Source organism: Peromyscus eremicus, chromosome 13 (assembly GCF_949786415.1).
Source record: "Peromyscus eremicus chromosome 13, PerEre_H2_v1, whole genome shotgun sequence".
Taxonomy (NCBI): Eukaryota; Metazoa; Chordata; class Mammalia; order Rodentia; family Cricetidae; genus Peromyscus; species Peromyscus eremicus.
The window spans coordinates 9,522,856-9,550,668 of record NC_081429.1 but is presented as its reverse complement, the minus strand read 5'-3'; the positions used below and the strand labels follow the sequence as shown (position 1 = coordinate 9,550,668).

At 52.4% G+C, this 27,813-nt stretch overlaps 2 protein-coding genes across 2 annotated transcripts; one reads left to right on the top strand and one right to left on the bottom strand.

The window, feature by feature from the left end:
• Positions 1-87: 87 nt before the first annotated feature.
• On the top strand, positions 88-8,593 carry Mab21l4 (mab-21 like 4). Its single transcript, XM_059278844.1, has 5 exons — positions 88-601; positions 4,171-4,396; positions 6,026-6,179; positions 7,362-7,718; positions 8,440-8,593. The coding sequence occupies exons 1-5, from the start codon at positions 88-90 to the stop codon at positions 8,530-8,532; spliced, it is 1,344 nt and encodes a 447-aa protein (XP_059134827.1). The 3' UTR covers positions 8,533-8,593.
• A 7,918-nt stretch (positions 8,594-16,511) lies between these two features.
• Agxt (alanine--glyoxylate aminotransferase) lies at positions 16,512-26,414 on the bottom strand. The gene is made up of 11 exons (XM_059278548.1): positions 26,088-26,414; positions 25,803-25,995; positions 24,349-24,413; positions 23,706-23,806; positions 22,478-22,548; positions 21,432-21,516; positions 20,352-20,447; positions 19,608-19,677; positions 17,500-17,595; positions 17,043-17,171; positions 16,512-16,619 (listed from the first exon to the last, which is right to left on the bottom strand). Exons 1-11 carry the CDS (start codon positions 26,316-26,318, stop codon positions 16,512-16,514), a joined length of 1,245 nt encoding a protein of 414 aa, XP_059134531.1. The 5' UTR covers positions 26,319-26,414.
• Between the last annotated feature and the right edge of the window lie 1,399 nt (positions 26,415-27,813).

Sequence of the window (27,813 nt, the reverse complement as noted above, 5' to 3'; positions counted from 1 at the left end):
GGTACCTCTTCCTTCTAACCGGTTCACACCAGCTGAAGAGCAGTCCCCAGGGGCCACCAGGGCCCTGCTGCCCACCGCTGCTCAGGGATGCCAGCCCCCTGTGTCTTTGCTCCAGACATGACTGAGCAGGTGCCCCTGTGGCATCACTACCTGTTGGCCATCCAGTCACGGGAGTCACCCCGTGTCCAGGACTACCAGAGAGCAGAGAACATCCTGCTCACTGTGCTGGAGCGTGTCCATGCCTTGGACCCCCGCTTCGTTGTTGACTATTCTCGAGACCTGGAGGCCTTCCAGTTTGCACTGCGCTCCTCGGAGGACCCGCTGGATGTGGAGGTGCCCCTGGGGGTGGACGCCGAGGCTCTCCTGATTGAGGATTCAGAAGCCACTGAGCCAGGAGATGGGCCTGCGCTCTGTCGCCTGGGTGTCCTCAAGAAAGCGTCTGGCCTGGAGCCATGGATGACTGATGACGTCTTCAGTGTCTCCTCGGAGGGCAGAGACAAGTGCTGTGGCCACATTGTACCCAGTAAAGTCCTGTGTGTCCTTAAAGATCTTCTGGTGGCTGCGATTGTACACTGCAAACACCACAGCCTCATCCCACCAGGTAACGGCATGGGGGTGGGGTACGGAGGTTCTCTGCACATATGCGCAATGTGTGAGTGCATGTGTGTGACCACTGTGTCTGAGTCTCAGGGTATGAACTGGCCCATGGGGGCTGCATACAGGTCCGTGTGTGTGTGTGTGTGTGTGTGTGTGTGTGTGTGTGTGTGTGTGTGTTCCTTGTGCATATGAATGCACTGTGAGTTGTCATTGTGTGTTGGGTGTTTCCCTGTGAGCCAGGAGACTTTACTCTGGCCCTTGAGCCCCCAGCATCTCTGAGAAAGCAGATTGTGAGTCACGTGTGACCTGTTTCTGCACAGTGATTTGGGGAAGACATTTTAACGACTGTCACTTTATACATGTCTGAAAGTTTAGGACAAGCCTGCTGTTTCGTTGGCCAGCTTGCTGCACTGGGTCTCCGGCAGGGTTCTAGGAAATCAGTCTGTTACCTGTTACAGTCTGTTGTGGTGATGCTCAACGTCTGTTACCAGTTCAGCTTCAGTCACAATCTCTCAGATTGTGTGTGAACACGGCGAATTGTCTGAGTCAGGATGTAAACACATGCTAGTGTGCACACATATGAGTGTGTGGGGCTGTGAACAGACACGAGTATGCATGTGAATACATACATGTGAATGCAGGCTTCTACATATACAGGCATGTGTGTGTGCATGCCTGTTCCAATTTATGACCGAGTCGCTAACTTGGTATGTTGAGACCCAGATGGCTCCGAGGCTGTGTATTTTCAAATGTGCCAGGGACCCAGCCTCAGTCTCTTGCTGGACATCTTGTTTATATAATCTGGGGTGTCAGAACTCCAGGTGGGTGGGGCTCCCAGCAATGACCAGAAGCAGCCAGTTTCTTTGCACATAGGTGGCTGGAAGGGTAAGTATAGCCTGTGATGAGCAAGGACCTTGGGGACCTTCAGTGATGATGCTCGGTCTCTTGGGTTCAGGTGTAGGACACCAGGTTGATAAGGCGCTGGAGGCTGAAGCAGAATGGTCTATTTTTCTTGGGAGGAGATGGACACGTGATGGTGGGAGCTGCTCCTTTCTCACATGCTTGTCTTCCCAAGTCAACTTCCTGGTATTTGTACTGTGTCATCAGTGAGTGGAGTAGTTGTCTCTCCTGAGGGCAGTAACATGCCTGGGATGCCTAGTGTGTGGAGTCCTGGTCTGACTGCGTGTTTAGGGACCTGGGAGCCTGGGATAGTGGACTGCTGTTTCTTCTCATGCTTCCTAGGGCTCTGGGAAAGGAAGTCCAGCAGAATCCATGACTGGGCACCTAGGCTGCAGTCTGGACGGCAGGCTTCGGGAAGCCCTGGGCTCTTAGACGTCTAACACTAGGAGGTCAGCTTCTGGGGGCAGTCCCTCCTAGACTGCTAGGCCAGGTGTCCTGGAGCAGAAGACTGACCTTCAGGTGGCCAGAGTCATTAAGTGTCTGGTGCTTTGTGGCTCCTTGGGCATCTTACCTGGTCATCTCTTGAACTCTCTAATTCAGCAGGACCATTTCTGCCTTCCTGCTTGACCTAACACAGCCATTGTCAACTGGCCCTGGCTTCTGCAGGCTACTATTTAACTGAGGCACGGACCCATCTGTTGGGGTAACTAGGAGACTTCCAAGTTCTGGGCCACTAAGGACCATCCAGACCTCTAGGCCCCCACCTTGCATATCCAGGTTGCCTGCTGGCTGAGAAAGGAGACCCCCACAGTCAAGGCCCATTCCTGCTGTTGTGGCTGAGCTGGGCCCATGGGAAGTTCCAGGCATTGCTTCCAACACATTCCTTAAAAGGGAAGCTGTTGCTGGTGACAGGGTTCAGGTGTCCACTCCTTGGAACCGGTGAGACCAGCCAGGCCTGGCTTAGAGGTAACCTAGTGAGAACAGGTGTGGTTGGCTGTCTTCCAGGCTGCCATTTCACAAATAAAAATGTGTGACTAGAGGAATACAAGGAGACATTTAAACGCTGAGCTGGGGAGGTCCCCTCCCCCCTTCACAGGGAAACTGAGGCTCATTTGGGATGGAGAATTCCAGAGGTTGCCTAAGAGCTGTTCTGCAGATGGTGGGGGCTGAGGGGATATGCAAGACGGCTGGAGTCATTCCTTACAATGGAGGCCCTGTTACAAGGCTTGTATTGGGGGTTCTGTTTTGAGCACACACAGCTCCCAGAGGGTTGGCTGTTCTGGCCTCTGACCCAGGCCACTCAATGGACATGGGAGGATAGTGCTGGGATAGGAGGAAAGATGGATACACCCTGAGCCTGTGTGACGGTGTGGGTGTCTTAGTTATCCCCCTCACCATCTCTGGTGCTGACTTGTTTTGAAAGGAAGAGAACACTGAGGTAGAAGGTGCACGAACACACCATCACCCAGCCCTGTCTCTCCTGAAATGTTCTCTCTTAGGTGGCCTAGAGGTTCATGATAGGGACGTGAGCTCTGGTTGGGGTCTCAGTAGGGAGGGGAGAGAGAAATCTCTTGGCCATGGTGTGTCATTCATGAGGTGATGGAGATAGCCAGTTTCTGGAGTGTTAAGTAGATACAGACCTCATCATACAGAATGTTCAGGCTTATCCTGGATTTCTGGGTCATGGCAGCCTGGAAATGGGGTCATCCAAGCCGGTCGGTACCTACTCCTAGGACATCAGGGCCGTTCCCAACTCTGACAGTAGTCTCCCATGAACTGGATCCTAAACTTTTCCTGGCCTTTGTTGCCCAGTCCTACCTGTATGGTATGAGGACCAGCATGCATGCGTGCATAGGGTGACTATGACCTGAGCTGTTTTGGAGGCTCTTAGTGTGGGGGATGCGGTGGGCACAAGCTCCTCACCAGCTCATCAGGAGAGGTCCAGCCTGGGATTGATCCCCACAGCTTTCTTTCTTCTCAGGTGGGCTGGGCTATGTCTGTTTGTTCTCCTTGGCCACACCTGGCTGGAGGAGGGGTGTGAGTCTCCAGACACTGTAGGTGACACCGTAGTTAAAGGCTATCCTTTAGAATTATCAGTGTTCAGAGGGTACAAAGTCCCTGGAATGGGGTGCTGTGCCCAAGAGCACCCCACTGACTTTCACTAAAGACTGAAAAGATTCAGAATGAAGCCAATGGGATGTCTTTATCACAGCCATCCAGCAAAAGAGCTGCAGGCTTTGAACTGCCCAGGGTGGCAGGGGTCAGCCCAGCTCTTCACACTCCAGCTTTAAGCACCAGCCATGTCCAGTGCTTCTCCTTGGGACCTGGTCTCTCTCCTGGCTCCAGCCTGGACACTGAATGGAGCTGAGCATGCGCGGAGGTGGAACAGACAGGGGGCAGATCCCACAGGTCTGGGAGGTGTGGGCAGCAGACTGAGGGAGGAGCCCAGCAGAGGGAAGGATCCCGAGGGAAGCTGTTGTTATGAAGGCTGCTGTGATGTGGCTCAGCTGGCAGTGCTCTGTGAATAGGGTTGTGCAATAGTTCAGTATGGACGGGCAGGTAGAGAAGCAGCAGATACAGGGAAGGGCAGTCATGACGGCAGGTAGGGAGTCCCGGACCAAAGCAGTGTTAGACCCAGAAGAGGGGAGCTGGATTGATGGCAGGTTGTTGCAGGTTCACTGAATGCTGCTAGCCTGAAGGAAGGGCAGCTGCACCTGTCCCTGCTGGTGTCCAGCGGCTGGAGGAAGATCCGCTTCAACGTTGTGCCTGTGGTGAGGAAGAAGCACAGTGTGCCTGCCTTGGAGAGGGCCCAGTTGAAGCCTGGATTCCCTGAGGGCATCTTGAGAAGAATCGCCAGCCATGGGGTGGACCTGGTGCCAGCTACTGCCCAGCACTGGAGGTAGATGTCACTCTGGACCTTTGGGTCCTGAGGGAAGGGGGAAACACCTTAACGTTCCCTGAGCCCCGTGTAGGAGGATCTGAGGGGTTCTTGCCTGCTTCTGACCTGTGGGTATCCGTGTCATGCTAAGGTTACTAGCATCTCTGGGGACATTCTAGTGTTCAACGACTCACAGGGGGCTCTGGGGAGGGCATAGTCATCTTCTGCATGGGACATGACCAGTAGCATAAAGCTGTGTTGAGATATCCAGTGTGGGAGGGGGTCCTTCACCAACAGTCAGGTAAACACTAGCAGAGATGTTGTCTAAGGTCCTCACACAATGAGGATGCCCACATAGAGAGGATGCCCACACAGCAAAGATGCCCACATAGAGAGGATGCTCACACAGTGAGGATGCCCATGTAGAGAGGATGCCCACACAGTAAGGATGCCCACATAGTGAGGATGCCCACACAGCGAAGATGTTCACACCAATGAAAGTAACTGGGGCTTGCAAATACCTTTCACCTGGGGTGGCCTCACCAGATTTACAGAGCCCTTCCCAGAATGTTCCTCTACCTGAGGTATTTAGTTATAGATGTTTCCCCTCGTCTGCCAGCCCTTATCTCCAGCACTGGCATCTTTGAGTTTCTCAAAGCCTGTGAGTTCAGTGAGGGCCACCTGCTACCAAGTCAATGTCTGTGAGAAGGTGAAGGGAACAGAAACGGAGCCAGCCGGATTCAGGGCCTGGAGCCCATCCGAGTCTGGCAACACTGGCATCCACATACAGAGCCACAGCGATTCTGCTGGGGGACTTAACAAAACACGTGCCCAAGGTACTGCCAGTTTAGAACCAAATTGTTCCTTATAAGTGACATTTACAAGTTGCTGTGGCATTCTGAAGCCTTTGCAGAGCTCTGTGGGCCCCATCCCCCACACCCTTGCAGACCCATTCATGCAGAACAGGGCCCGTGCCAAGCATGCTGAGTCACCACCAGCCCACCGAGGCAGGTGAAAGGGGGGGGGGGCCCGAGCAGAACCATCTTACACAAAGAAGAGAACATGGCTTTTCTGTTGCCCCATCTCTGCCCATCCTTTAGGACTGAGACTCATAGGCCGTGGAGGTCCTACCCTCTGATGGTCTGGCAAGCACAGAAGTGAGAGCCTGTGACGTGACGTGCCCTGTGCTGAGGGTCGTAGATGAGGCCTTGCCCTGTGCTAAGAGTCGTAGATAATATCTTCCACATATTATCCACCCTCCATCTTCCATGGAGGGGGCGCAGGCTTTGGTTTCCCTCATAAGCCCAAGAGCGGAGCCCACACCCTCTGCTAGCCTGGGGCCCCACCAACCTCCAATCTAAATAAAGAGTGAGCTGGCTGAGGTCTCCCCTAGTCTCTGCGATCTTTGATAGGGAGTCTGAACCCCAGATGTTCAAGCTAGCAAATGGAATCAGCTGCTGAGAGACAGGGCGTGGAGCCGCAGAATGGCCACAGTAAGAGTGAGCCCCTCACATGGGGCTCCAGAGACTCTAGTACTGGGAAGCAGCAGCAGCCTGGGAAGCAGCAGCAGGCTGGACTTTTTCTCTCTGGGGGTGCACGGGGTACTGGGCACTGCGAACCCCGGACCTGACAGGTGGGTCTGGCTTTCAGGATCTCCACTGGCTACCTGCTCAGCCGCCTGCTTGGTGCATTGGGCTCCTTCCCTGGCCACCGCCTGGACAGCCTCTCCATCCTCGACCGGGTGAACCTAGAGAGCTGGCGAGGCGGCAGCCAGAGCCCTGGCCTAACTTTTGACCACCTGAAGGTATGCGCGGTAGCTCACCACCCGCCTCGCTCTGTTGCTCGCATTTGTGACTAGATGACAGAGGGCAGGGACCCCCTACGTGTGTCCCTCACACCAGCTCCCATGATTAGCAATCACAGGTATTGAGAGGATTCCGGGTTCACCGGAGGAAGAGATCACGGCTCTGAGGTCTCGTAGGCTGTAGAGTGGTGCTGTAGCGCATCAGGCTGGCCTTGGCCATTTCAAGACAGGTGACATGGGAGGCCCTGCAATCCAGAAACATGATTGGGTTGGGCCACACAGGGCTGAACCTCTCCCCAACATGAGTCCTCCCTGTATCTATGAACAATCCTGGCCAGATATAGTTATAGACTGGGGTCAACTGGGTACCCATGGGAGCACTGGCTCCCTTCCCATGCTCCCTGGGGCAGGATGCTCAGTCACCTCACATCTACATCCTGCTATGGCTTTGTAATAGTCCAGTGCTGAGAAGAACAAGAAAGATTCTTATCACCCCGAACCCCCAGGACAGTGAGAAGAAAGTAGGTAGGGCTGTGAAATCTTGGGATCCTCCTGGAGTGTGCGTTCATGATTGAGAGGACCCTCTGCTTGGTCCAGGTGTTAAGAGTCAGGTGAGTTGATGTGTCATTGACACTGGCTCTGGGGAGACTCCCCTGTGTGGACTTCGGTCGTTCACTGCTTTCTCAGACCTCTGCCTGAGTTGGGGATCCAGTTTCCAGTGGTCACTGGGGTCTGATACGCAGAGGATCCTAGACGAACTGAGAGGTGGTGGAGGAGGAAGAGGTTCTGAGGACACAGACATGTGGTTGGGTGATGGGGGCTGGTTATCTAGTAAGGGCCTTGGAGCAGAAAAGAGGAGGAGGATTTCTAATGCCCTGGGGTGGGCCCTTTGGGTTGCTTCTATGGAGGAGCATGAAGAAAGCCTCAGGGATGAAGGAAACCTCAGATAACCCCGAGGGAGTTCTGAAGTCTGGACTGGGGTTCAGCAGAGGGTAGAAGGAGAGGCCCAGAGGAGAGGGAGGCCAGAGAAGGTGATGGGAGCCTCAGGAGCTGCTAGGGTGGCAGATATAGGAGGGGCTCAGCACCCGGAGATGTTGAGGAGGGGTGGTGAACGTAAGCCAGTGCAGGTGGTGGGGAACCGGTCCAGCCGCCCACTGACAGGTCTGACTTTGCATTCTGCAGACGGTGCTGCTATGGGCCTCGGTGCTCTTCCCAGCACCCGAGGACTGGGAGGACCTGCAGGGCGCAGTCTACCGCCTGCTGGTAGTGCTGCTCTGCTGCCTGGCTACCAGGAACCTGCCCCACTTCCTGTACCCGGAGCGCAACTTGCTGCAGGACAGTGGTCTGGACCTCGGCGACATCTACCAACGTGTGGAACACTTCGCCAGCCAGCCTGAAGAGTCCCTACGGATCCACATCACCCACCTGGGCCACAGCCGTCCGCCACGCATTGACAACGGAGTCAAGGCACTCCTGCAGCTGCCTGCCAGTGACCCTACCTACTGGACCACTGCCTACTTTGATTTTCTGCTAGATAAGGTGGGTGCAGCTGTTTCAGGGGGGCGTGGCTGGAGCTCTGGTCCTGAACCCTAACCACTCCCTCCCAGGTCAGGAACTCAAGGATGGCTGGGGTAAAGCCAGACCTCTGGATGGCTGAGGGTCAGATGGGACACAGAATGCCACCTCAAGAGAGGCCCCACGAGTGTAAGAGTGCTCTCTGGAAGCCAGGGCAGAGTGCCTGAGATTGCCCCTGTGTCCCACAGAATTACCCTAAACCACACAGAGCGAATGCCCAGAACCCTTCTCTACCTTGGGCCTTGGCCTTCCCTGGATCTTCTGGGGCCCATTTCCTGTGTCTTTCTGGACTTGGCATTCTGATGGGACCTTGTGTTCGCTGGCCTGCTGTTTAGAGGCGCCTACCAGCTGCTCCTTCTACACCTATAGAACCCATTGCTCCCCTGAAAAGGCAGGGACTCACCCCACCGGGCCCAAATACTGCCTCCAAGGCATGGCTGGCATTTCTTGGTTAGGGACGTGCAGGGAAAGAGCCTTCAACCAGCATTAGTGGGGCCTCCTTGGGGGTCATTCCTGTGTCAGGGATACGTTGTGTGAGGCAGGGCTGCTGTGGGGGAATGCTGGTGTGGTCCACCTGCCGGGATGACAGACAGGTGGATACTCACAGACAGGGTCTGTGGTCAGAGAGGATGTGTGAGACAGGTGTGGCCTCGCTGCCTGTGACCTCTGTCCCTGCCCACTCCAGTTCCAGGTCTTTAACATCCAGGATAAGGACAGAATCTCAGCCATGCAGAACATCTTCCAGAAGACCAAGACCATGGGAAGTGACAGCGGCTGAGCGGGGGTAGAAGGCCAGTCTCGACCAACCTGCAGAGCTCCCTGGAACTTCTGGGAAAGGAATGGGGATCAGGGGTATCTCTTTGAGTGACTGGTGGAGGGACTTAGTCCCCAAGGACTCCTGTTCAAGGGACGCCTGTGAGAGTCCAAGGACCTAGCTCTGTGGTCTTGAGTCAGCTGCCATGTTCCACACTGGGACTGAGGTGGACGGTTACATGCTTCCCAGAGACCCGTTGATCCACCCATTTGACAGTCAGAACAGGTATAGGCGTGAGACAGCATGGGCGTTTGCTCTGCCTATGCTCCACACTTCTCCTGGGGGTTGAAATCCTGTGTGTGCAGTGTTGAGCACATTAATGCCCCAGTGTACCCCGTGGAGAGGGTTCCCCCAGTTTCTGTGTCTCTCGGTGCAAATATAGACTCCTAAGACTGTGAAAGGCGTATGTGCAAAGGATGCTTTCTTTCAATCTTCTCCACTCTCAGGTAGAGAATGTCCCCCAGGACAGATGTCCTGACTCTCCAGTTCAGAAGAAACTGAAACCAGAAGACAAAATTCCACAGCTCCCCTTGCCCCATACCAGTCTGTCCCACTTCTCTGTCACTGGAGGAGTGTCCCCTGTTCCCAGAATCCTGTGATTCATGTCTTCTCATTAGCTTGAAGCAGCTTCCCTGGAGCCCAGGGACCTCTGAGTACCCCAGCTCAGAGACATCTCTCCTCCATTGTCTTTGGAACTTGGTGACATTTACTCCTTGGCTTCAGAACTGCAGGCTGCACTCCAGGCCCTGAGGGGGGAACCCAGGGTCCCATGTGTGTGCAGGTCATCCAGTGTCCCTGTGTCCTCCAAGGACTGACAGCAGATGTCAGAGTAACTATACACTGAGCAAGTGGCCAGGGCCTCTGAAGGCTGTGAGACCAGAGCCATGTTGTCTCAAGAGTAGGACTGAGCTAGACCCAGGCCCACTTGGCCACCTCCTCAGTGATGGCTATAAATCACAATGGCTGCTCTTAACAGAAATGAGAGCTGTGAGTACAGGAAAGACCAAGAGGACATGAAATTGTTTTTTTAGACAGGGTCTTACTATGTAGTCCTGGCTTGCCCAAAACTCTCTATGTAGACCATGCTATCCTCAGACTCTTAGAGAGGTCTGTCTCTGTCTCCTGAATGCAGGAATTAAAGGTGTGCACCACCACATCCAGCTAAAAATTCTCAGAATTATATTGGATATATTTATTTTGCTTGTACCAGTGTGTGTGTGTGTGTGTGTGTGTGTGTGTGTGTGTGTGTGTGTGTGTGCCACTGCTCATGTGTGGAGTGCAGAGAATAACTTGTAGGAGTTGGTTCTTTCCTTATGGTCAGTCCAGGGATTGAACTCGGGACCTTTACCTACTCAGCCATTTCATCAATCCTCAAGGGAGTATTGAAATCATCCCTAGTCCACGGCCCTTTAAATAGTCTACCCAAACACACCACATGAGGGTGCAGGAGCAGAATGTAGCACTCCTTAAAGTTACCACAACACCCCCAGTAAGAACCAGGTGGACTGTGGTGAGTGTTGGGGTTCAGAAACTTTGCCAAATGGTGATTTGTCACCAAGATGCTGTGCTAGACATGTGATCTATGGTAGCATGGGATGACTGTTGTCTCAAGAGTAGGACTGAGCTAGGTCCCAATACAGGAGGCACATCCTCTCTGGTCCCGTGAGAAGGGGGGACTAGACGGGGTGTGTCTATTTGGAAGGGGGCAGTGTAAGTTCTGGATCTGGCCAACGCTAACCCTCCTGCTCTGGGCATGAGACAGGCCTTGGGAGACATGCTACAAAATGGTTCTGTGCTGATGATGCCATGCAGATCAGGGCCAGGAAGGCTCGTTGGCAAGTTCTTCAGTGCCTTCTACATGTGTCCTGTCCAACTTTTGACATTGCAACATGACATTGAGGTCTACAAATGAACTGGGTTGCATTCCTAGCTATTCTGGGACACATGTGGTCAGCGGGCCAGACTAGACATGCCTGCAGGTTTATAAAATGCACTCATTCCATATTTCAAATAACAATTCATAATTCAAACAGGGAGAATCTTTGTATCACCTCAAGGTCTACCACACAGGCAAAGCCCTTGGGCTCAGAGGCTCAGCATAGGCTTTGTCCCATCTGCCTTGGTGCTTGGGGACCTCTCTGGATTTTGAAGACTATGTATGACTCAGCTAGGAATGTCCATCAACTAAGTGACTGGGAAAATTACCACTTCTGAGTGGGATCAGCACACAAGCAGCTTCCACAACAAATCTGTGTTGTAATGACCATAGTGTCAATGACATTATGGGGATCCCTGCAAGCCTCAGCATAGGAGCTGAGGCCCTAAAGCAAGACAGTGTCATGCACAACAGAAGGAGCCCCAAGATACCATGTGACCCTGTTGCCACTGCCACAGGCCCCCGTGTGTGTTGGCACTGGTGGGGGATGACGGTGGCACAGCATGGATCTGGGGGCAATGGGTGCAGTCTATCTGGGCCAGCCAAACAGGGCGAGGGACAGATAAGTTACAAGAACAGCGGCTTGGACCTTCCTGTTATCACACCTGGTGACCGGGCTTTCCCCTCACCTCACACTGACCTGGGTGACTTCTCTGGAGACTTAAGACTCCTGGAAGGCAGCAGGGAGGAATGGTCCTCCCAGAAACAGAGCTTCAAGAAGCAGAATTATTCCTTAATTGCAGAGACAAGAGGCCCATGGGAAACACACAGATGTAAGACGGGAAACGGCAGAGGTGGAGGCGGCGGCAAATGACGTACACAGTGAGTTCCGAGCCCAGAAGTTCTGAGGTTGAACAGTCTCCATAATCCACGAGGACCCACGAGGACACAAGTACACTTGGAGAACACCCCACTCTCAGTACCTGATGGAAAAAAAAATCAACAAGTGCCTACTGTCACCAACCAGCCTGAATGCTGTCTGGAGAAGTCCACTCTGCTTAACAAGATCAGGTTTTAGTGCATTTACACAGAGCTAAAATCCATATGCAATATGCTTTCGGATCTCAACAGACACAGATTAAAAAATAAAAACCAAGAGGATATTTCCAAATATATGGAAATTATATAACACACATAATAATCTATGGTTCCAAGAATAAGTCCCAGGCGAAAAAGTCATAAAATATTTTGACTTGGGTGGTAATGAAACAGGTCCATCAAAGCTTGGAGATGAAGCCGACACCGTGCTCAGAGAGAACACTTTAGTTTGAAACACGTGGCGAAGCTTAGAGAGAAGCTGTGTTTCAAAATCAACTTCTTAGGCTTCCAATGTAGGAAGCAGGGAACCAAGAGCAGCCCACAGAGGTATGGACAAAAATTGCTTGTCAACCAAGAATTGGTCAAAAATTTCAAAGGAGGGCCAGTGGGATGGCTCAGCAGGTAAGAATGTCTGCTGCCGAACATGACAACCCGAGTTCAAGTCCCAGGATCCGCATGGTAGAAGGGGAAGACCAATTCCTGCCAGTTGTCCTCTGGCCTTTACACATTGTGGCATATGTACACACACACACACACACACACACACACACACACACACACACACACAGAGAGAGAGAGAGAGAGAGAGAGAGAGACAGAGACAGAGACAGAGACAGAGACTGAGAGACAGAGACAGACAGAGACAGAACAAATGAGAATGTAAAAGAATTAAAGTGAGTAAGTTAGAACCGAAAGCAGTCAAATGAGGAGGATAACAGAGTAGAAATTAGTAGAGGACAGACCACAGAGAAAAGCAACTCAAGCGAACAATGGTGTTTCGGGAGACCGACAAAAGCAATATTTTCAGCTGGGCGGTGGTGGCGCACGCCTTTAATCCCAGCACTCGGGAGGCAGAGGCAGGCGGATCTCTGTGAGTTCGAGGCCAGTCTGGTCTACAAAGCGAGTTCCAAAGCTTCTACAAAGCTACACAGAGAAACCCTGTCTCAAAAAACAAAACAAAACAAAACAAAAAACAAAAAAAAAAAACCTTAAAAATCAATATTTTCTAGCAAGGTTAATGAACAGAAAAAAGGGAGAAAATATAAGTCACCAATCTAGAGGATGATGAAAGAAAAGTCACTACAAGTTCCACAGACACAATGAGTCTGTAAAGGGACACTGTGAGTTTCCTCAACTAGAACATTGAATAGCCGAGCTGAAAAGCAAGCATGCCATGAATAGCACCATTATCAAAACTGGTGCAAGAAGAAGATAACATCTAAGGAGCCCCACATCTAGTCAGCTCTCAGGAAGCCCAGGCAAGAAGACTGTGAATCTGAGGTCAACTTGAGCTCCATAAGGAGACCCTGTCTCAAATGGAAAGAAAAAGAAGGAAAGAAGGGAGGGAGGGAGGGATGGACAGACAGACGAACGGACAGAAGGACTCATACGTGCAGAATTTTTTTTTAAATTTTTCCATAAAGAAAGTTTCCATCCCTAAGTCCTGGGTTGTTGAATTCTACCAAACACATAAGGGAAAGAAAGTATGTCTAGTTGCAGAAAAGCTTTATCAGAAAATAAAGGAGGAGAAAATGATGTTTAAATCATAACCTTAGTGCCTTAGAAGGACTGCAGAGCAGCAAAGGATGGAGATGCTGTGAGCGCCATGCTGACAGCACACTCCCCAAACTGAGGTAGACAGCAACTACAGGAAACCCACCACTGACGCCATTCACAACCTGAACACACACGAGCGCACGTGTGCACACGCGCACGTGCACACACACACACCAAACAGGTAAATAGTTTAAGATTCAAATATTAAACACTTTCTCTAAGACTGAAGTTCTAACCATTTTTTTTTTTTACATTGGGTTTATGGTCCTCAGCAAGGTGAGAAAGAGAGCCAACGAAAAGTATACATATTTGGAAAGATGTATAACTGTCATCATTCATAGGCAACTTGATTATCTACTTAGAAAACCCAAAGAAATCTACAAAGACGTTATTAGAAGTGTGAGCCTAGCAAGGTCCATAAATGCAAGACTAATATTAAAAAACCATATTAAGAAGAAACAATTGGAAGTGTGAAAAAAATAAATAGCATTTATAATATCAGCAAAACAGCAACCCCTTAGGATAAATCTAATGAAAGACATGCAAGAACTCTACAGTGAAAATTTGAAACATTGCTTAGTGAAATTTAAAGTCATCTAAATTAATGCTTGTGAATTCAAGTTTATCGTATTTCTAGGATTCCTACTGTCCTTAGCTTGATAGTTGGCAAATTCCAGTCAAAATCCCAGGAAGCTATTCTATATAAACAAACAAAATAAGCCCAAGATTCATGTGAAATTCAAAGGTTTTAGAATAAGAAAAGTTGTGTGTGTATGTGTGTGTTTGTGTGTGTGTGTGTGTGTGTGTGTGTATGAGAGAGAGAGAGAGAGAGAGAGAGAGAGAGAGAGAGAGAGAGAGAGAGAGAGGAGAGAGAGAGAGAGAGGGGAGAGAGAGAGAGAGAGAGAGAGAGAGAGAGAGAGAGAGAGAGAGAGAGAGAGAGAGCGCTTCATATTTAGACTTACTGGTGACTGCACATTCGGAGATAAGGAGATCGACCTAGGACCAAAAAGGCAGCCAGAGTAGAACAGACGCCAGAAACCAAGCCACAAATACGTAGTCCGTGATCCTTGCCAACTTGGCAGGTCAACTGAACGGAGAAAGCAAGGTTTGTTTAACAAGCGTACCGTACCGTTGGGACAACTGTGTACTGCTATGGATAGATTGCACTTTGCCCCATGTCCACACCACAAAACAAATGATAAACCTACATTATAACTCCAAAAGAAAATACAGCAATATCCACAACAGCCCCAAAGTAGGAAAGATTTCTGGGGCAAGGTGCAAATAGCCCAGACCACATAGAGAAAACCCATATGACTTTGCCAAAATTAAACACTCCTGCTCTTTGGAGCTATCAGCAGGAAAATGAATAGGTGAGCCACAGAACAAGGAAACCCTTGGGACACAAACATCTGGTTGGGTTGAGAACTCATTTTCTAAATCTATGATGGTGCTGGTGAGGTGGCTGAGTGGGTAGAGCGCTCACCAAGCAAGCACGGGGACCTAAGTTTGGAGCCCCAGCACCCTCATAAAAGCTGGGTACAGCTGTGTACACCAGTAACCCTAACAGTAGGTAATGGGAAGGGGCAGAAACGGGTTCGCTGGACAGCCAACCTGGGCAAAATGTGAGTTCTAGGTCCAGGGTGATTAAAGGTGTCCCCAAAATTAAGGTGGAAAAACTCTGGTGGGAGACATTCCAAGTTTACCTCTGGCCTTTATATGCTCCTGCATAGGCAAGTGCACCCCATCACACACACACACACACACACACACACACACACACACACACACACACACACACAGAGGAACTCAAGGACTATTACAAACCCCAAAGAAAAAAATCCATATTTGAACTGACATGTCTCTAAAGGTTTGCAAGCGTCCAGTGTCACATGAAAACATACGGACATTGTCAGTCACCAGGGGAGGGTACATTCTAACGGTTAGTTTGACAGCTACTAGAGCAAAAGGACACCAGCCACCCGGGCAAGGATGTGGAATGCCCACAGCTCCTAGGCACAGTATCTCCTCGACAAGGCAGCCTGTGACTGAAATCCTTGTCATTTAATCAAAAGAAGTGAAAGCATACAGTCACACGAAGCCTTGAATCAGGAGGCTGTTACAGCTGTATTTATCAAAGCCCCAAACTAGAAATGATCAGGTGTCTGTCCATCACCAGCAGGTAAAGGAACAGAATTTCTACAGTGCGGTCGTGCACATAAGGACAGTCAGGCACACACTTGCAGGAAGGTCCAAGATGCTGGGCAGGTTTTCATCAGAGAATGTGTGTGATCCATAGTGACACAGCTGGACCAGAGCCAGGAGATCTTCCACTGGGTGATTCCTGGGTCCATTCTCAGCCAAACCACGTGTATACCTCAGTGTCTACCTCTTGGGAGAGCAAATCAAGATAGGGCTGCTCTCTGGACAAAGGCCAGGGTCCAGGTGATTACATGGCCCTGGGCCCTGGACTTCCAGAACCCTCTCCAAGGACCCTCTCCTTGCTCTGCTCCAGGTCCCTGTGTGGCACTGATCACAGCTCTTAAGACTGTCCCTTCTGGTCACTAGGAGCCACAGGGCAGCAGCCTCTTTTGGCTGGGGAACTTAGTCCAAAACACAACTGTGACCAGTTGTACCAGGGATGTGGACATAGTCAGGTCAACCATTCTCTCCCAGGATTCCTACTGGTAACCTGGTAAGAGGGGGGGCTCTCCAGCTTTCCTTTTTGGGGGCTCTGAGTATAGCTGTCCAGTGTGTTCCAGCTCTGAGCCTGCTGGACAAGTGGGCCAGAAGTGAGGTTTGGGAGACAAGCTGAGCAGGGAACTGGGTCTCAGGGGGCCTCTTAGGTGAATATGAAACATCAGAGTGGAGGGCCAAGGATGTGGGCCCTCATTGCCATGAGCTCAGGTTCTGGTCATGTGTCTGTGGGTGCCTTGTCTTTATGAGAGGGGTTTCTTGTAGATTCACTTGAAGACAGCATTATGAGAGTGTGTTTGGGGGGGGTGGTGAGTGACATCTGGAAACTGAAGACAGTATCCCCACCCTGGGAAAGGCTCTAGAACAAGTGACTTCCCTCAGAAGGCCACTCTGGGGCTGTACAGGCAGCCGAGGGGTCCCATTCCCTCTTCCACACCGAGTCGGACACAGCCAGAGGAGAGGTTTGACCAGCGCTTTATTGACTATTCCCAAAGGCCGGTGGCCTGTAGACTGCAGTGTTGTCGGAAGGTGATTACCGTCCTGTGTCCACAGGGTCCCATCTGTGGGGAGAGGGGCAGCTTTTCCCTGTTCCTTCCCGCCTCACCAGGCTGTATCAGCAGCTTTGCCGTCCCCAGGCCTGGTGGCCTTGCGCTATCTTTTGGTTCCTGCTACACTCCCGAGCCCCTCAGGAGGGCGTAGTCTGGTGAGAGGATGCTCACAGCTTGTTCTTAGGACAACGTTGCAGGGCCTCCCTCAGGGCCTGGGCCAGGCGGTCCACGTTCTCCATGGTGGCATTGTAGCCCAGCAGGCCAATCCGCAGCACCTGGTAGGCACGGAACAGACAGATCTCAGCCTCTGCTTGCATCCCTCTTCCTTATAGCAGCTGGTCAGGGTGGGGTACATTTACCACATGAGATCACCATCCATCCGGTATGCAGGAGGGAGGTGGCCTCATGCATGCCACACAGGGGCCAGAGCCAGCCTCCCCTTCTGTACCCGAAACAGAGAGAGAGAGTCCAGGGATAGCCAGGGAGGGTCACTCAGCACTCAGAGTGGACCTGGTAAAGCTGGTGATGTGTGACCTTCCTGGTATGGTGGAGTGGGCTGAGGACATTCTACCTGAGGTGATGGTGCTGCTCTGGGCCCTGCAGTGACCCAACACAGGGGGTGTGTGTGCAGCAGGACTCAACACCAGGTGCCTCGTGCCTCTGGCCACAAAGCCCTGGCACTCCAGGAGCCTCCTCACCTTCTCCTCAGAGGGACCAAGGCCACCAGAGATTTCAATGTGGAAGTGGTCCAGCACGTAGCTGACGATGTCCCTCCAGTTGTAACCAGCAGGCACAGTCACGGTGGTGATGGTGGGTAGCCGGATTGCCTGCAAGGAGTGCCAGCCTCAGCCATATAGGCTAGGACCCTTTGTACCCTCCAGGGCCATTCGTACCCTCTAGGATGATGCTCAGGTCTTTTGGCCTGTGCTGGCTCTTAGAGTCCAGAGAAAGGGCCAGAAACTGGTGGCTGACGCAGGGCTCCCTTGGCACGGAACAGAAACTGTCTGGAGATTGCCAAGATGCCCCCAGCCTCAGGAGGCTCAAGTCCCACCGAAACATGGCATTTGTTTTCACCAATTGGGTATAGCCTCACCCTCCCCATTGGACTAGTGCCTGGGTCAGTCAGCTGACACCCCCTTCCTTTGGGCTCCTCACCGGGTCCTTCACAAAGAGCTGCAGGCCCAGCTCCTGCAGGCGTTTGTGCAGATATGCTGTAGCCTCCCTGTGCCGCTGCCAGGAATTCTCCAGGCCCTGTGGGGGAAAAGGTGACCGTGACCAGCAGACAGGGTGGGAGCCCCTCCTTGAGACGGCAGGGCCCACAAGGCTCTGTGGCCTAGGTGTACTGGAACCCCAGGCCCTGAGGAGACAAGAGGGTCTATGCTGAGCCAACTTGAGGAAAGAGGATATTTTCTAGGTCTGGGAGGGAGAGAGGTGGGTACCAGCCTCCAATGGGTACCCAGTGGGCCCTGGGGAGACAGGCAGGACACATTTCAAAGTGTAGATTGCCACTCCGGGAGGCTGGGGTTGCTGGCCACATGGGTGTGGCATGATCAGTCAGGTCCTATTCATTCTGACCCTGGACCTCAAGGAAATGTGATACATGACCTCTAGTAACTAGTTCTCTCCACTCTAGCCCCATAATTACTTTCAGGTCATATCTTGCCAACCAGCGACTGTTCATCTTCTTAGCACACCAATCCACAGGCAAACGCTGCCAGAGTCCACTGAGCTTACCTCTTTCCCAATACTCTTCCTACTTCTGTTTTAAGGTCTCAGGATGTGGCCCAGGCTAGCCACAAACTCTTGATCCTGCATCAACACCTGGGGTTCTGAGATCACAGGTAGGGGCCGCCACACTTGGCTCCCCATGACTCCTTTCTTTTCCTTATCCAGCTCAGCCCTAGCTGCTGCTCCACAGGCATGTACCCCCAGTTCAGAGCCCTAGCCAGGGTGTAGGTGACCGTCTAGATCATGGGTCACCACATTTCTAACCCATTCCTCATGGAGCGATTTTTATGAGCGGTCCTAAGAATACATACATAATAACCACAGCTCAGGGGCTCTTTCTGGCCTCTGTGGCTGGCAGTGGTCTATAAGGACCCAGAGAAGGACCCAGAGGAAAGCGGCCAGGCTTTGGTTCTTTCTTCTGTCCTGTGACCTACACAACCAACTGGGCCTGTAGCCACACTTCACCTCCATTTCCTGAGAGTGGACTCTGCACCGGACACAGGCACTGACCTAGTCACACCCAGCAGGCCTGGAACCTGCACATGCCTGCAGAGTGCCAGCCCCTTCTCGACTCTGGTAAGTGCCGCAGAGGCCAGGTGTGTCCCCAAGGCTCGTGTGGAAACTATCTTGGCTAGCAGTACAGGAACCATAGTGGTGTTGGCTTCTGTCTGATGGTGAAGTTTGAAACCCAAAGTAGCCGGGCATGGGGGCACATGCATGCAACCCCAGAACTTGGGAGGTAGATGCAGGAGCAATGGGAATTCAAGGCTAGCCTGGAACTCAGATACATAACAAATTTGTGGCTAACCTGGGCTACAAGAGACTTCAACTTTAAAAAAAAATAAAGTCAGAGTAACCTTTCTTGTTCCATCTGGCTCTCTGGCCAATGTTGATGCTTCAGATATGTTATGATGGAGTTAAGTGTAGGCCCTGGCATTGAACTTAGATTTTCCAGCTACCAAAAACTATCATCCAAATAAATTTAACTATAAAGTACCCTGCCTGTGTCATTCTGTTGGAATGACAGAAACTAAGATAGCCATTGCTTTACCAACCAGGGGCTGCATAAACCCCATCCCTGAGACCTCTCCCACCCTGCCTACCTCTCTCAGAGGCCCCCACTCTGTGTTGGGGAGCCTCCCTCTTACAGCCTCCCCTGTGCTCAGTGGCTGAAGGGTCAGATAAGAGTGCCTCTGTCTGTCCTGGGCTCTGTCCTCAAGTCTGCCCACAGTTAGTGCTCCACCCTCCTTGTTAAAGAAGCCGTTCCTTCCTTGGTCCTCCATGGGAAGAGCTCCATCTTCCCAGTTACACCACAGCTTATCCTACCCGGAAGCATGGGCCTGTCGGCAAACAGCGTCACTGCTGTCTCAGGAACCCTCTTGTCCCCTTTCTCCAGAGCAATCTGAGGGAGTCATGAGAAAGGAAGAATCCCACTGGTACCCAGTCTGAGGTGCACTCAGGTCTGAGGGGCTTCCTTCTCTTCCCTTTCTCCTCCTCCTCCTCCCCATCTCCCTGGCCGAAGTCCCTCCTATTACCTGCTCGGAAATGAGCGCCAGGCTCTCCCTCAGGCAGTATAAGCTGGTGACTGGCGTGGTATGGTGAATTCTGGGGAACAAAAGAAGAGCCTGGTCCAGTGTCATGGTAAGGACAGGGACAGGAGCTGATTGTCCCACCCCAGCAGCTCAGGCTCTAGGGCAGGAGCCAACCATTTCCCAGGGACACTTTCCTGCTTCAGAGTCACAGAGTCAAGGATGCCGAGGAGGGAAAGCCCCCCAGGGCCTGGCAACATGGAGGGGAAGGGAAAGGGAAGAAATACAGAGTTGATCGCCTTCCTACCAAGACTCCATCCTCCTGTGAAGCCCGCCCTGGACCCCTTGCACCCACTAGTCTCCAGCACCATTCTGGTTCCCTGGCTTGTGTTTAGCACAAGACCACTCAGGATTATGACCACGGTGGACTACAGAATCTCTGGCTAACCTTCCAAGAGGGTTTAAGTAAACTGAGGCCTGAAATGGAAGGCTATAGCAGAGCTGGGTGCAGAAAGCTGATGGAGGACAAGGATTATGGAAATGGTTGTGGGGGCTGTTTATTGGACCTGAGTCTCCGGGTTAGGTGACAAGTGAGGCCTGAATGTAATGGTTAGCACAGGAGTCTCCAATTAGAGCACAGAGGCTCAAAGGCACAGAGGCATGGGATGCAGAACTTGGCATGCACAGCTGATAAGAGGTTGGATGCAGGGGGCAGCCACCCTCCCACCCTCATGCCTGCCCGACACTCACACTCTGGTCTTGCCCTCACAGCCCCACAGCTTGGCCAAGTATGTGATGTCTGTGTAGAAGGAGACAGGCTTTGTCCGCCGAGTGTAGACCTTGTGTCTGGGCAAGAGAAACCGGCCTGAGTACCCGCCCCTGGCCTTGGGGCTGTCCTGTGTCAATATGGGAGTTCAGGGGCAGAAAGCCTACGGCAGAGCTGTGCTCACGGGAGCTTGTGAGCATGTGCAGGCTGCCCAACCCTCTGAGATCCGAATGGATGTGACTGTCACGTGGGCCCCTAAGCCCACGGCCCCACCACGCTTAGTCTCTTCGTTTCTTCAACTTCTGCCCACAGGTTTGTCCTGCCTCATTTCTGAGGGAAACTGAGGCTCAGGCTTGGGTTGCACACGCTTTCCAAGGCGGGACTCCCCAACCCTCCACTCCGCTCCTGGTGAGTTTCCTCCCTTCCTACACAGCTCTCAGCTCCCACTTTCCCTAAGGCACCGCTGGTGCCTGATATGACAGCCAGGAAGAATTCCTGACCATACCAAAATCGCCTCATTTGGGCTGGCACCCAAGGGCTGTTGGCAGCTGATGGTCATTGCCTGCTGATGTCTCTCTCTCTCTCTCTCTCTCTCTCTCTCTCTCTCTCTCTCTCTCTCTCTCTCTCTCTCGACCCTGTCTGTCCCTCCAACCCCCACCAGCCTGGCTCGGGATCTAGACACCAGGAGCCTTAGATGATGATGGAATTGCAGAGTGAGGGGCCGTTTGTGCCTGTCTCTGGCAGGCCCTGGAAGCTGGGCTGGGCTCTGAGCATCCAGACACATTGGATCGATCACCTCTTAGCATGACACTGGGAGTCTCCAGACTGCCAGCCTTTGATCCTACCCACAGCCAGGGCCCTGGCATGTGTTTGCCTCCCCACCTCCACCCCCCAGCACTACCACTACCCTGTAAGCCAGCTTTGGAGCACATCTTGGCTTTTAGGACATCCCAGCAGGGTGAGCAGGAAGAGGTTTCAACATGGAAACTTTCCCTCCCTCCCTCCAAGGGCCAGCAGCACCCCAATCTGCACCCACACCCCAAGGTGAAGTGTGGACTACTCACTTGGCCTTGTCACTGAAGGAGATGAGGGAGATCCCTGGTGGGGCGTTCAGGACCTTCTGGGAGCCAGAGTACAAGACGTCAATGCCTAGGGTGGGGATGGAGAAGGGGATGGCTGAGATCCCACAGAGGAATTTACCAAATAGGTGTGTCTGTCCATGCCAGACCGTGTTCTGTGACTGGCGGACCAAGATTTCACTGAGATGTGGAAACCAGGAGGCATACGGAAGAGCCCGAGTTTCAGATCTTGGCATTGTTTCATCATACTTATAACCCTGTGAACAGCCAGGCCTGGGCAGCACAATGTGGTGTCTGAGGGATGGCCCTGATACCTGCAGTGCTGGAGTTGCTGCATCTGATACACAGGGCCCAGCCTTTCCTCCTCCTGTCTCTTCCTATTGCAGCTGGAAAGCCTCCCAAATACTCACAGGGTAGCATCTGCTTCCTGAAGCCCCCCCACACCCTATCTGATGGCCTGGCAGAAACTCGGGCTGTGATATATATATATATATATATATATATATATATATATATATATATATATATATATATATATATATATATAGTGTGCCCCTCAAGGGCTTACGTGTTGGAAAGTTGGTCCTCAGTGTGGTGTGGGAGGGTTGGGGCCTCTGAGAGGCCAGGCCTATCGGGAAGTGATTGGGTCACGGGCTGTCCTCAGGAATTGGCCCTGCCTAGTTCTCAGGAAAGGGTTGTTAGGAAAGAGCAGGTCTTTCCCTTCCTGGTCTCTGGCTTCTCATTCCACCCTGTGATTGCTTCCCTTGTTTACCGTGTTGCTATCTTCTATGAGGTGATGCAGCCAGGACCTACGCCAGAGACCCTGCCATGCTGTTTGGGCCTTCTGCCTAGCAGACATCAAGCTACATGACCTCTTTTGCCAGGGCCTCTGGAGACAGGGCCATAAACCCAGTTACCCAGGTCCAGTGATGGACCTACAGGAACTGTCATACTGAGCATTCTGTAGCCTCACGGTTTGCCAGTGTGTGTGACCCGGAATATGCGGGAGAGGGTATCGGGCATGCTCTTACCTTGCTGGTCCATGTAGATGGGTACTCCGCCCAGTGACGCCACAGAGTCCACCAGGAATAGGCACTGGTACCTGAGGAGTCATGGGCATTGAGACAACACAGGGCAGCAGGAGGGAATCCTGGGAGTTCAGATTTCAGCCTGGACTGGGTGTCTGGCAGGGGTGGGGGTGGGGCTTGAAAGTCTTTGGAAGGGCAGCAAGGAAGCAGAGAGGGCTCTCTCTCACTTCCTACATGGGGTCCCTTCCCTGAGGTAGCTCCTTGAAGCTAGAAGAGCTGTGGGGTTGGGTTGGGCCGGTGTCTATACCGGGGCCTGAGTGGGTGGGTCATGACCCAGATGGCTGTGCCGCAGGACCTCTCAGAGAGAGATGAGGGTCGAACTAAGCAAGCAGAGTTCTGGGTGCCAAGAGCCAGCGTGGGCCCCAGAAACCTGGCAGCACAAAGGTCTGGGTCTCCCTCTACCAATAGCTACACACTTGGCCACCTGCCACAAACACATGGCCTTTAGAGGCCAGAGTCCAGCTCGAGTAACAGCGAGTATGTTCATCCTCTTCTACCTAGGTTTCCCCACAGAACCTGTAGGCACAGCCATGGGTCAGTCTTGAACCCCACAGTCTAATCATGCATAGGCAGGACTCAGTGTGAGGGACTCTTTCGGTGGGGGCCCTGCCCATATGGGCTCCATGTCCCTGAGGACCATGGTAACCCTGCCATGGTAACCCTGCCATGGTAACCCTCTATGGCTGTGGAGAGGTCCTCTTCTGCCCTGTGGTCAACTCTACAGACAGCAAGGTTGGCTTCCAGAGGGGCTACCACGTCCTGGAGCAGTTCTCCTGAAAACCCCTGTGTGGGAGTGGGGAAGAAGGGCAGGCAAGGGGCAGCTTTGGTGCCTGGAGACTCTGAGTGAGGTGAGAGCAGGCTTTGAGATGCACACGGTGGGCAGCACCAGCCCTTGCTAGCCATGGGACCTCCAAGGTCAGTACCACTGTAGTGGCGTCTGGCTAAAGGGTACTTGGTCCTACTCCAGGCCCTGCATCCTCACCCAATAAAAGCTGACCACGCATATTCAGCCTGGAGCAAACCCTCCCACGTCATCGTGGGACAGCGGCAGGTGAACTGGGGACAGTTGGGATACCTCGCCACTGTCAGCCCTGCAGCTCCCTGCAGGCATCATCCAGCCAGGTTGCATGCTTCGCTTTGCCCTGATACTGCCACCCTAGGTCAGACTCACCTGTGGCAGAGCTCCCCAAAGCCATCTAGGGGTTGCACTACACCAGTGGATGACTCCCCGTGGGTCAGGAACAGCAGTACTGGTGTGTGCCGGGCCAGGCCCTGAGGGACAGAGGTGACAGCCGTGAGCAGAACTGCTGGGGACCTCTGCCTGGACCAGCCAGCCCCTTACAGAGGGACATTGGCATGTGAGGGCAGGGTTGGGATCTTCCACATATACCCAGCTCCCTCCAAAATGGAGCAGGCCGACTAGAAAGCAAGACCGTGACGTGCCTCAACTTTCTGTCAGTGAGTGCTGATGGGGGAACTGGGTGGAAGTCTTTGCCAAGACAAAAGGGTGGCCAGCATCCTGCCTGGTGTGTGGGTTGGGACTGGCCTGACCCCACAGGGAGGGGCTGGCACCCTGGAGTTCAGGAACGAGTTGTGCCTCCCTGCCCCCACATAGCCTGCAGCCACACCGGCCCTGCCCACGGGGCTGCATCCCAGACTCCATTTCATTTTCAGACAGAGGTAGGCTTCCCACCTGTTCCTAAGTACTGGATCCCCTTCTATGGCCAGTCATAGACACTAAAGACAGACGTTGAGCAAGCCACAGGCCTCAGCCTCCCAGCCACCCACTCCTGGGATAACTCAGTTCTCAGTACCTCCTCCACCTCCTGCAATGTGTAGTGTTCTCCAGGGTCCTTGATCATCTGGTGCACACGGGCTCCTGAGGACAGGGGCAGAATGGGGAATAAACAAGAACTGGCGTGGGGGACCCCATTCATGCTGGCTCCCAGGTGGCCGTACCATAGAGGGAGAGGAGCATGCTCAGTGAGGGCTGATTTTCGCTTAGATGCAGCACTGTCCTGGCCTCCAGGGCTTTGAGTCTAGAGCTTTGAGAAGTCCCTCCTCAGGCTACGGTACCTGAGGCTCTTGGTGGCCTTATCATATAGATAGTGTCTATAGAGGTCACTTTGATCACCGCAGGTGGGATGGGATCCCACCTAACCCAAGTGTAGTTCACAGAGATCCCACACCATTTGATGAAAGACGGAAGGAATGAAGGGTGAGAGGATGAAGCAGGCCTTGATCCTGAGAGTCTGGTGACTCCAGGAACCGAGCATATGTCCTGATGGTCACACACTCCTACTCACAACCAGTGTCCTAGCAGGAAAGGAGCATGAACCACCCACGTCTCAGTGAAGGATAAAGAGGAGCCTGAATGACTGATGTGCCCTTGGGTCCCTAGCCCTATCCTACCTTGGCTACTTTTGAAAAAGGTGGCCTAGGGGCTGGAAAGATAGTTCAGTGGTTAAGAGCACTGGCTCCTCTTTCAGAGGACCTGGGTTCAATTCCCAGCACCCATGTGGCATCCCACCACTGTCTGTAACTCCAGTTCCAGGGGATCCGATACCCTCACACAGACGTACGTGCAGGCAAAACACTGATGCACATTAAAAAGAAAGGAAGGAACGAAGGAACGAAGGAAGGAAGGAAGGAAGGAAGGAAGGAAGGAAGGAAGGAAGGAAGAATGGTGGCCTAACAGGAAGTGACTGAGAGCTTCACACCCTCCTGGGCTCTCTGGCTGTCCATCAACACTGCAACTATGCACTTGGAAACCGTGCAGGCCATTTGCAGAGGCTGGGGTCTACCAGGAAGTCTGGGGGCAGGCATGCCCTCTTCCATCCTCAGACTGTGGAGGGAGAACTGTTCCTAGGTCCACATTTTACAGATGAACAAGGCTCTGAGATTTGGGGAGGGAGTAAGCCTCTGAAATTCCAGTCTTCCTGAGGCCCCCAGAGAGTGAGCTGCTGGGGCTCAGACAGGGGGTGTCCCTGCAGAACTTCTTCCATGCATTCCAGAAACAATCATGCTCTAACTCTGGAAGGCCAGGCTGCTGTCATCTGCTAGGGTAGGGAGAAGACCCTGGTGCCTGCCTGGAGGAAGCAGCAGCTGGGGGAGGTGGAGGCATGAGGTCCACAGGAAGGAGTGCCCGGCAGGATGGCACAGGTCTGACCTGTTGGAGATAGCTTCAGAATTTCCCCAGGAGGTCTTTGGAGGGATAACATTGGGGTGGGGGGGATAACACGGTGTCATAGGCCACTCTCTCCCTTACCAATGCGCTCAGCAATCTCGGCAGCCCGCATCCCCCAGATGCCGTTGGCTCCAACTAGAAAGGAGTCCCCAGGCTCTAGGAGGTTGAACAGGGCAGTCTCCATGGCACAGTGTCCAGAGCCGCTGACAACCAGCGTGAGGGGGTTCCTGGTCTGGAACACGTACTGGATGCCTTGCTTGATCTCATCCATGATCTAGACAGTGGGCACACAGGTGAGACCCTTTCCTTTGCCCGCCACCTGGCGATCACCACCCCTAAACAGAGACTGTTGCCACCAAGGCCTACCTGAAACATCTCTTTTTGCATGTGGCCAATCATCCTCAGCCCTCCGGCCGCCAGCACTCTTGGAGTCAGGTTGGACGGCCCTGGGCCCAACAGGAGCCGCTTAGGAACTGACAGGGGCTTGCTCAGGGCCTCTGGTGGTGGCACCAGCAGCTGGTGGGAGCCCATGGTCCGTACCCAACCTGCTGCTCTGGTGCCCAGCGTCACACTGGTCTTGGTCAACATCCAGAACATTTCCCAACTAGCTCTGCGCTGGACTCAGAGGTGAGGCCTGGTTGGTGAGTCCCTGTTGCTCCTGCCCTTTTATTGTCAATTTAACCCTGATCGATGTTTGTCCTTCTGTCAGGATGGACAGGATAGTGGAGATGTTGGACTTTCTGCAGGGGGTGGGGAACCTCTGGTGTCCTGTCGAAGAACAGCAGTATGACAAGCATCCCACCCGCTCCCTGGGTCCCCACGCAGCCCAGCCAGGGGTCTGGAAGTTTCTTCAAGAGTCAGAGAGCAAGTGCCTGAGGCCTGTAAGACCAAAATATTGCAACCACCTGACTAAGCAGTGGGTCCCATAGCAGTCAGGATGGATGTGGCTGCATTCCAATACAGCCTCATTCATTGGTGCTGCCTGTGTGTGAATGGTGTAGGACTACCCTCTGCATCATGGGTTAGCCTCTCAGGGGCGTGAAGAAAACGGACTGTCTCTCCCTCCATTATCAACCACCAATAACTCTTCAGCTGGGGTGGGATTTGTGAGCTCCTGCCCCATTCACGCTGGAAGTTTGGCTGGCTTGAAAAAAAAAAAAAAGAGCACGTGAAGTTGGTTAAGGGGTGGATTTGGTCAAAACACATTACACACATGTAGAAAATTCTCAAGTAATAAAAAAGAGTCACTCCTTAGGTCAGAAAAATCAATCAATAAATCTTTCTAAAAGATTTCAAAGACAAAACACCATATGGTTTTGTTTTTTATATGCTGATAACTAAAAATGGTTTGTTGCAGACATATATTTATATTGGTGGGTAAATCTGTCCATTGACTCTCAGAGGTTAGAGAGGAAGAGAAAATAAAACTACTATTTACAGAATCTTACCATGTCCTAACTACAATGCTTTGTTCATATTCTGCCTTCCAGTAAAGGAATATCTTTGTCAAGAATATGTGTGCGTGCGTGCGTGCATGTGTGTGTGTGTGTGTGTGTGTGTGTGTGTGTGTGTGTGTGTGTGTATTTTATTCACATTCCCAAAGCAGGGTATGGGGCCCAGAGACTGTAGCTTGCTGACCCTGGCTTGGCAGATGTGCAGGTGCATTTCAGCAAATGTATATGTGTGTGTGGGGGGGGGCGGATTTCACCACATCCTCCCTCACTGAGAGCCTGCATGGAGACACGGAGACTTCCACCTCACTTCATGCACTCACCGAGACACTGAATGGAGACTGGCGCCCCTCAAGATCCCCTTCATGCAGTTACCCACACGACTATACCCTCACACAGGTCATACTCATATTCACACATTAACTCTCACACTCATGATCACACACAGACTCACACAAGTCACACTCACAGAACTCACATTCACACACACACACACACACACACACCTCTCACACTGACATACTGACTCATATATGTTCCACACACTCATATACAAATTCTCACACTCTTGCACATGTGCCAACTCACGTACACTGACTCTCACACTCAGGCACTTGCACAACCACACACCTCTCTCATAC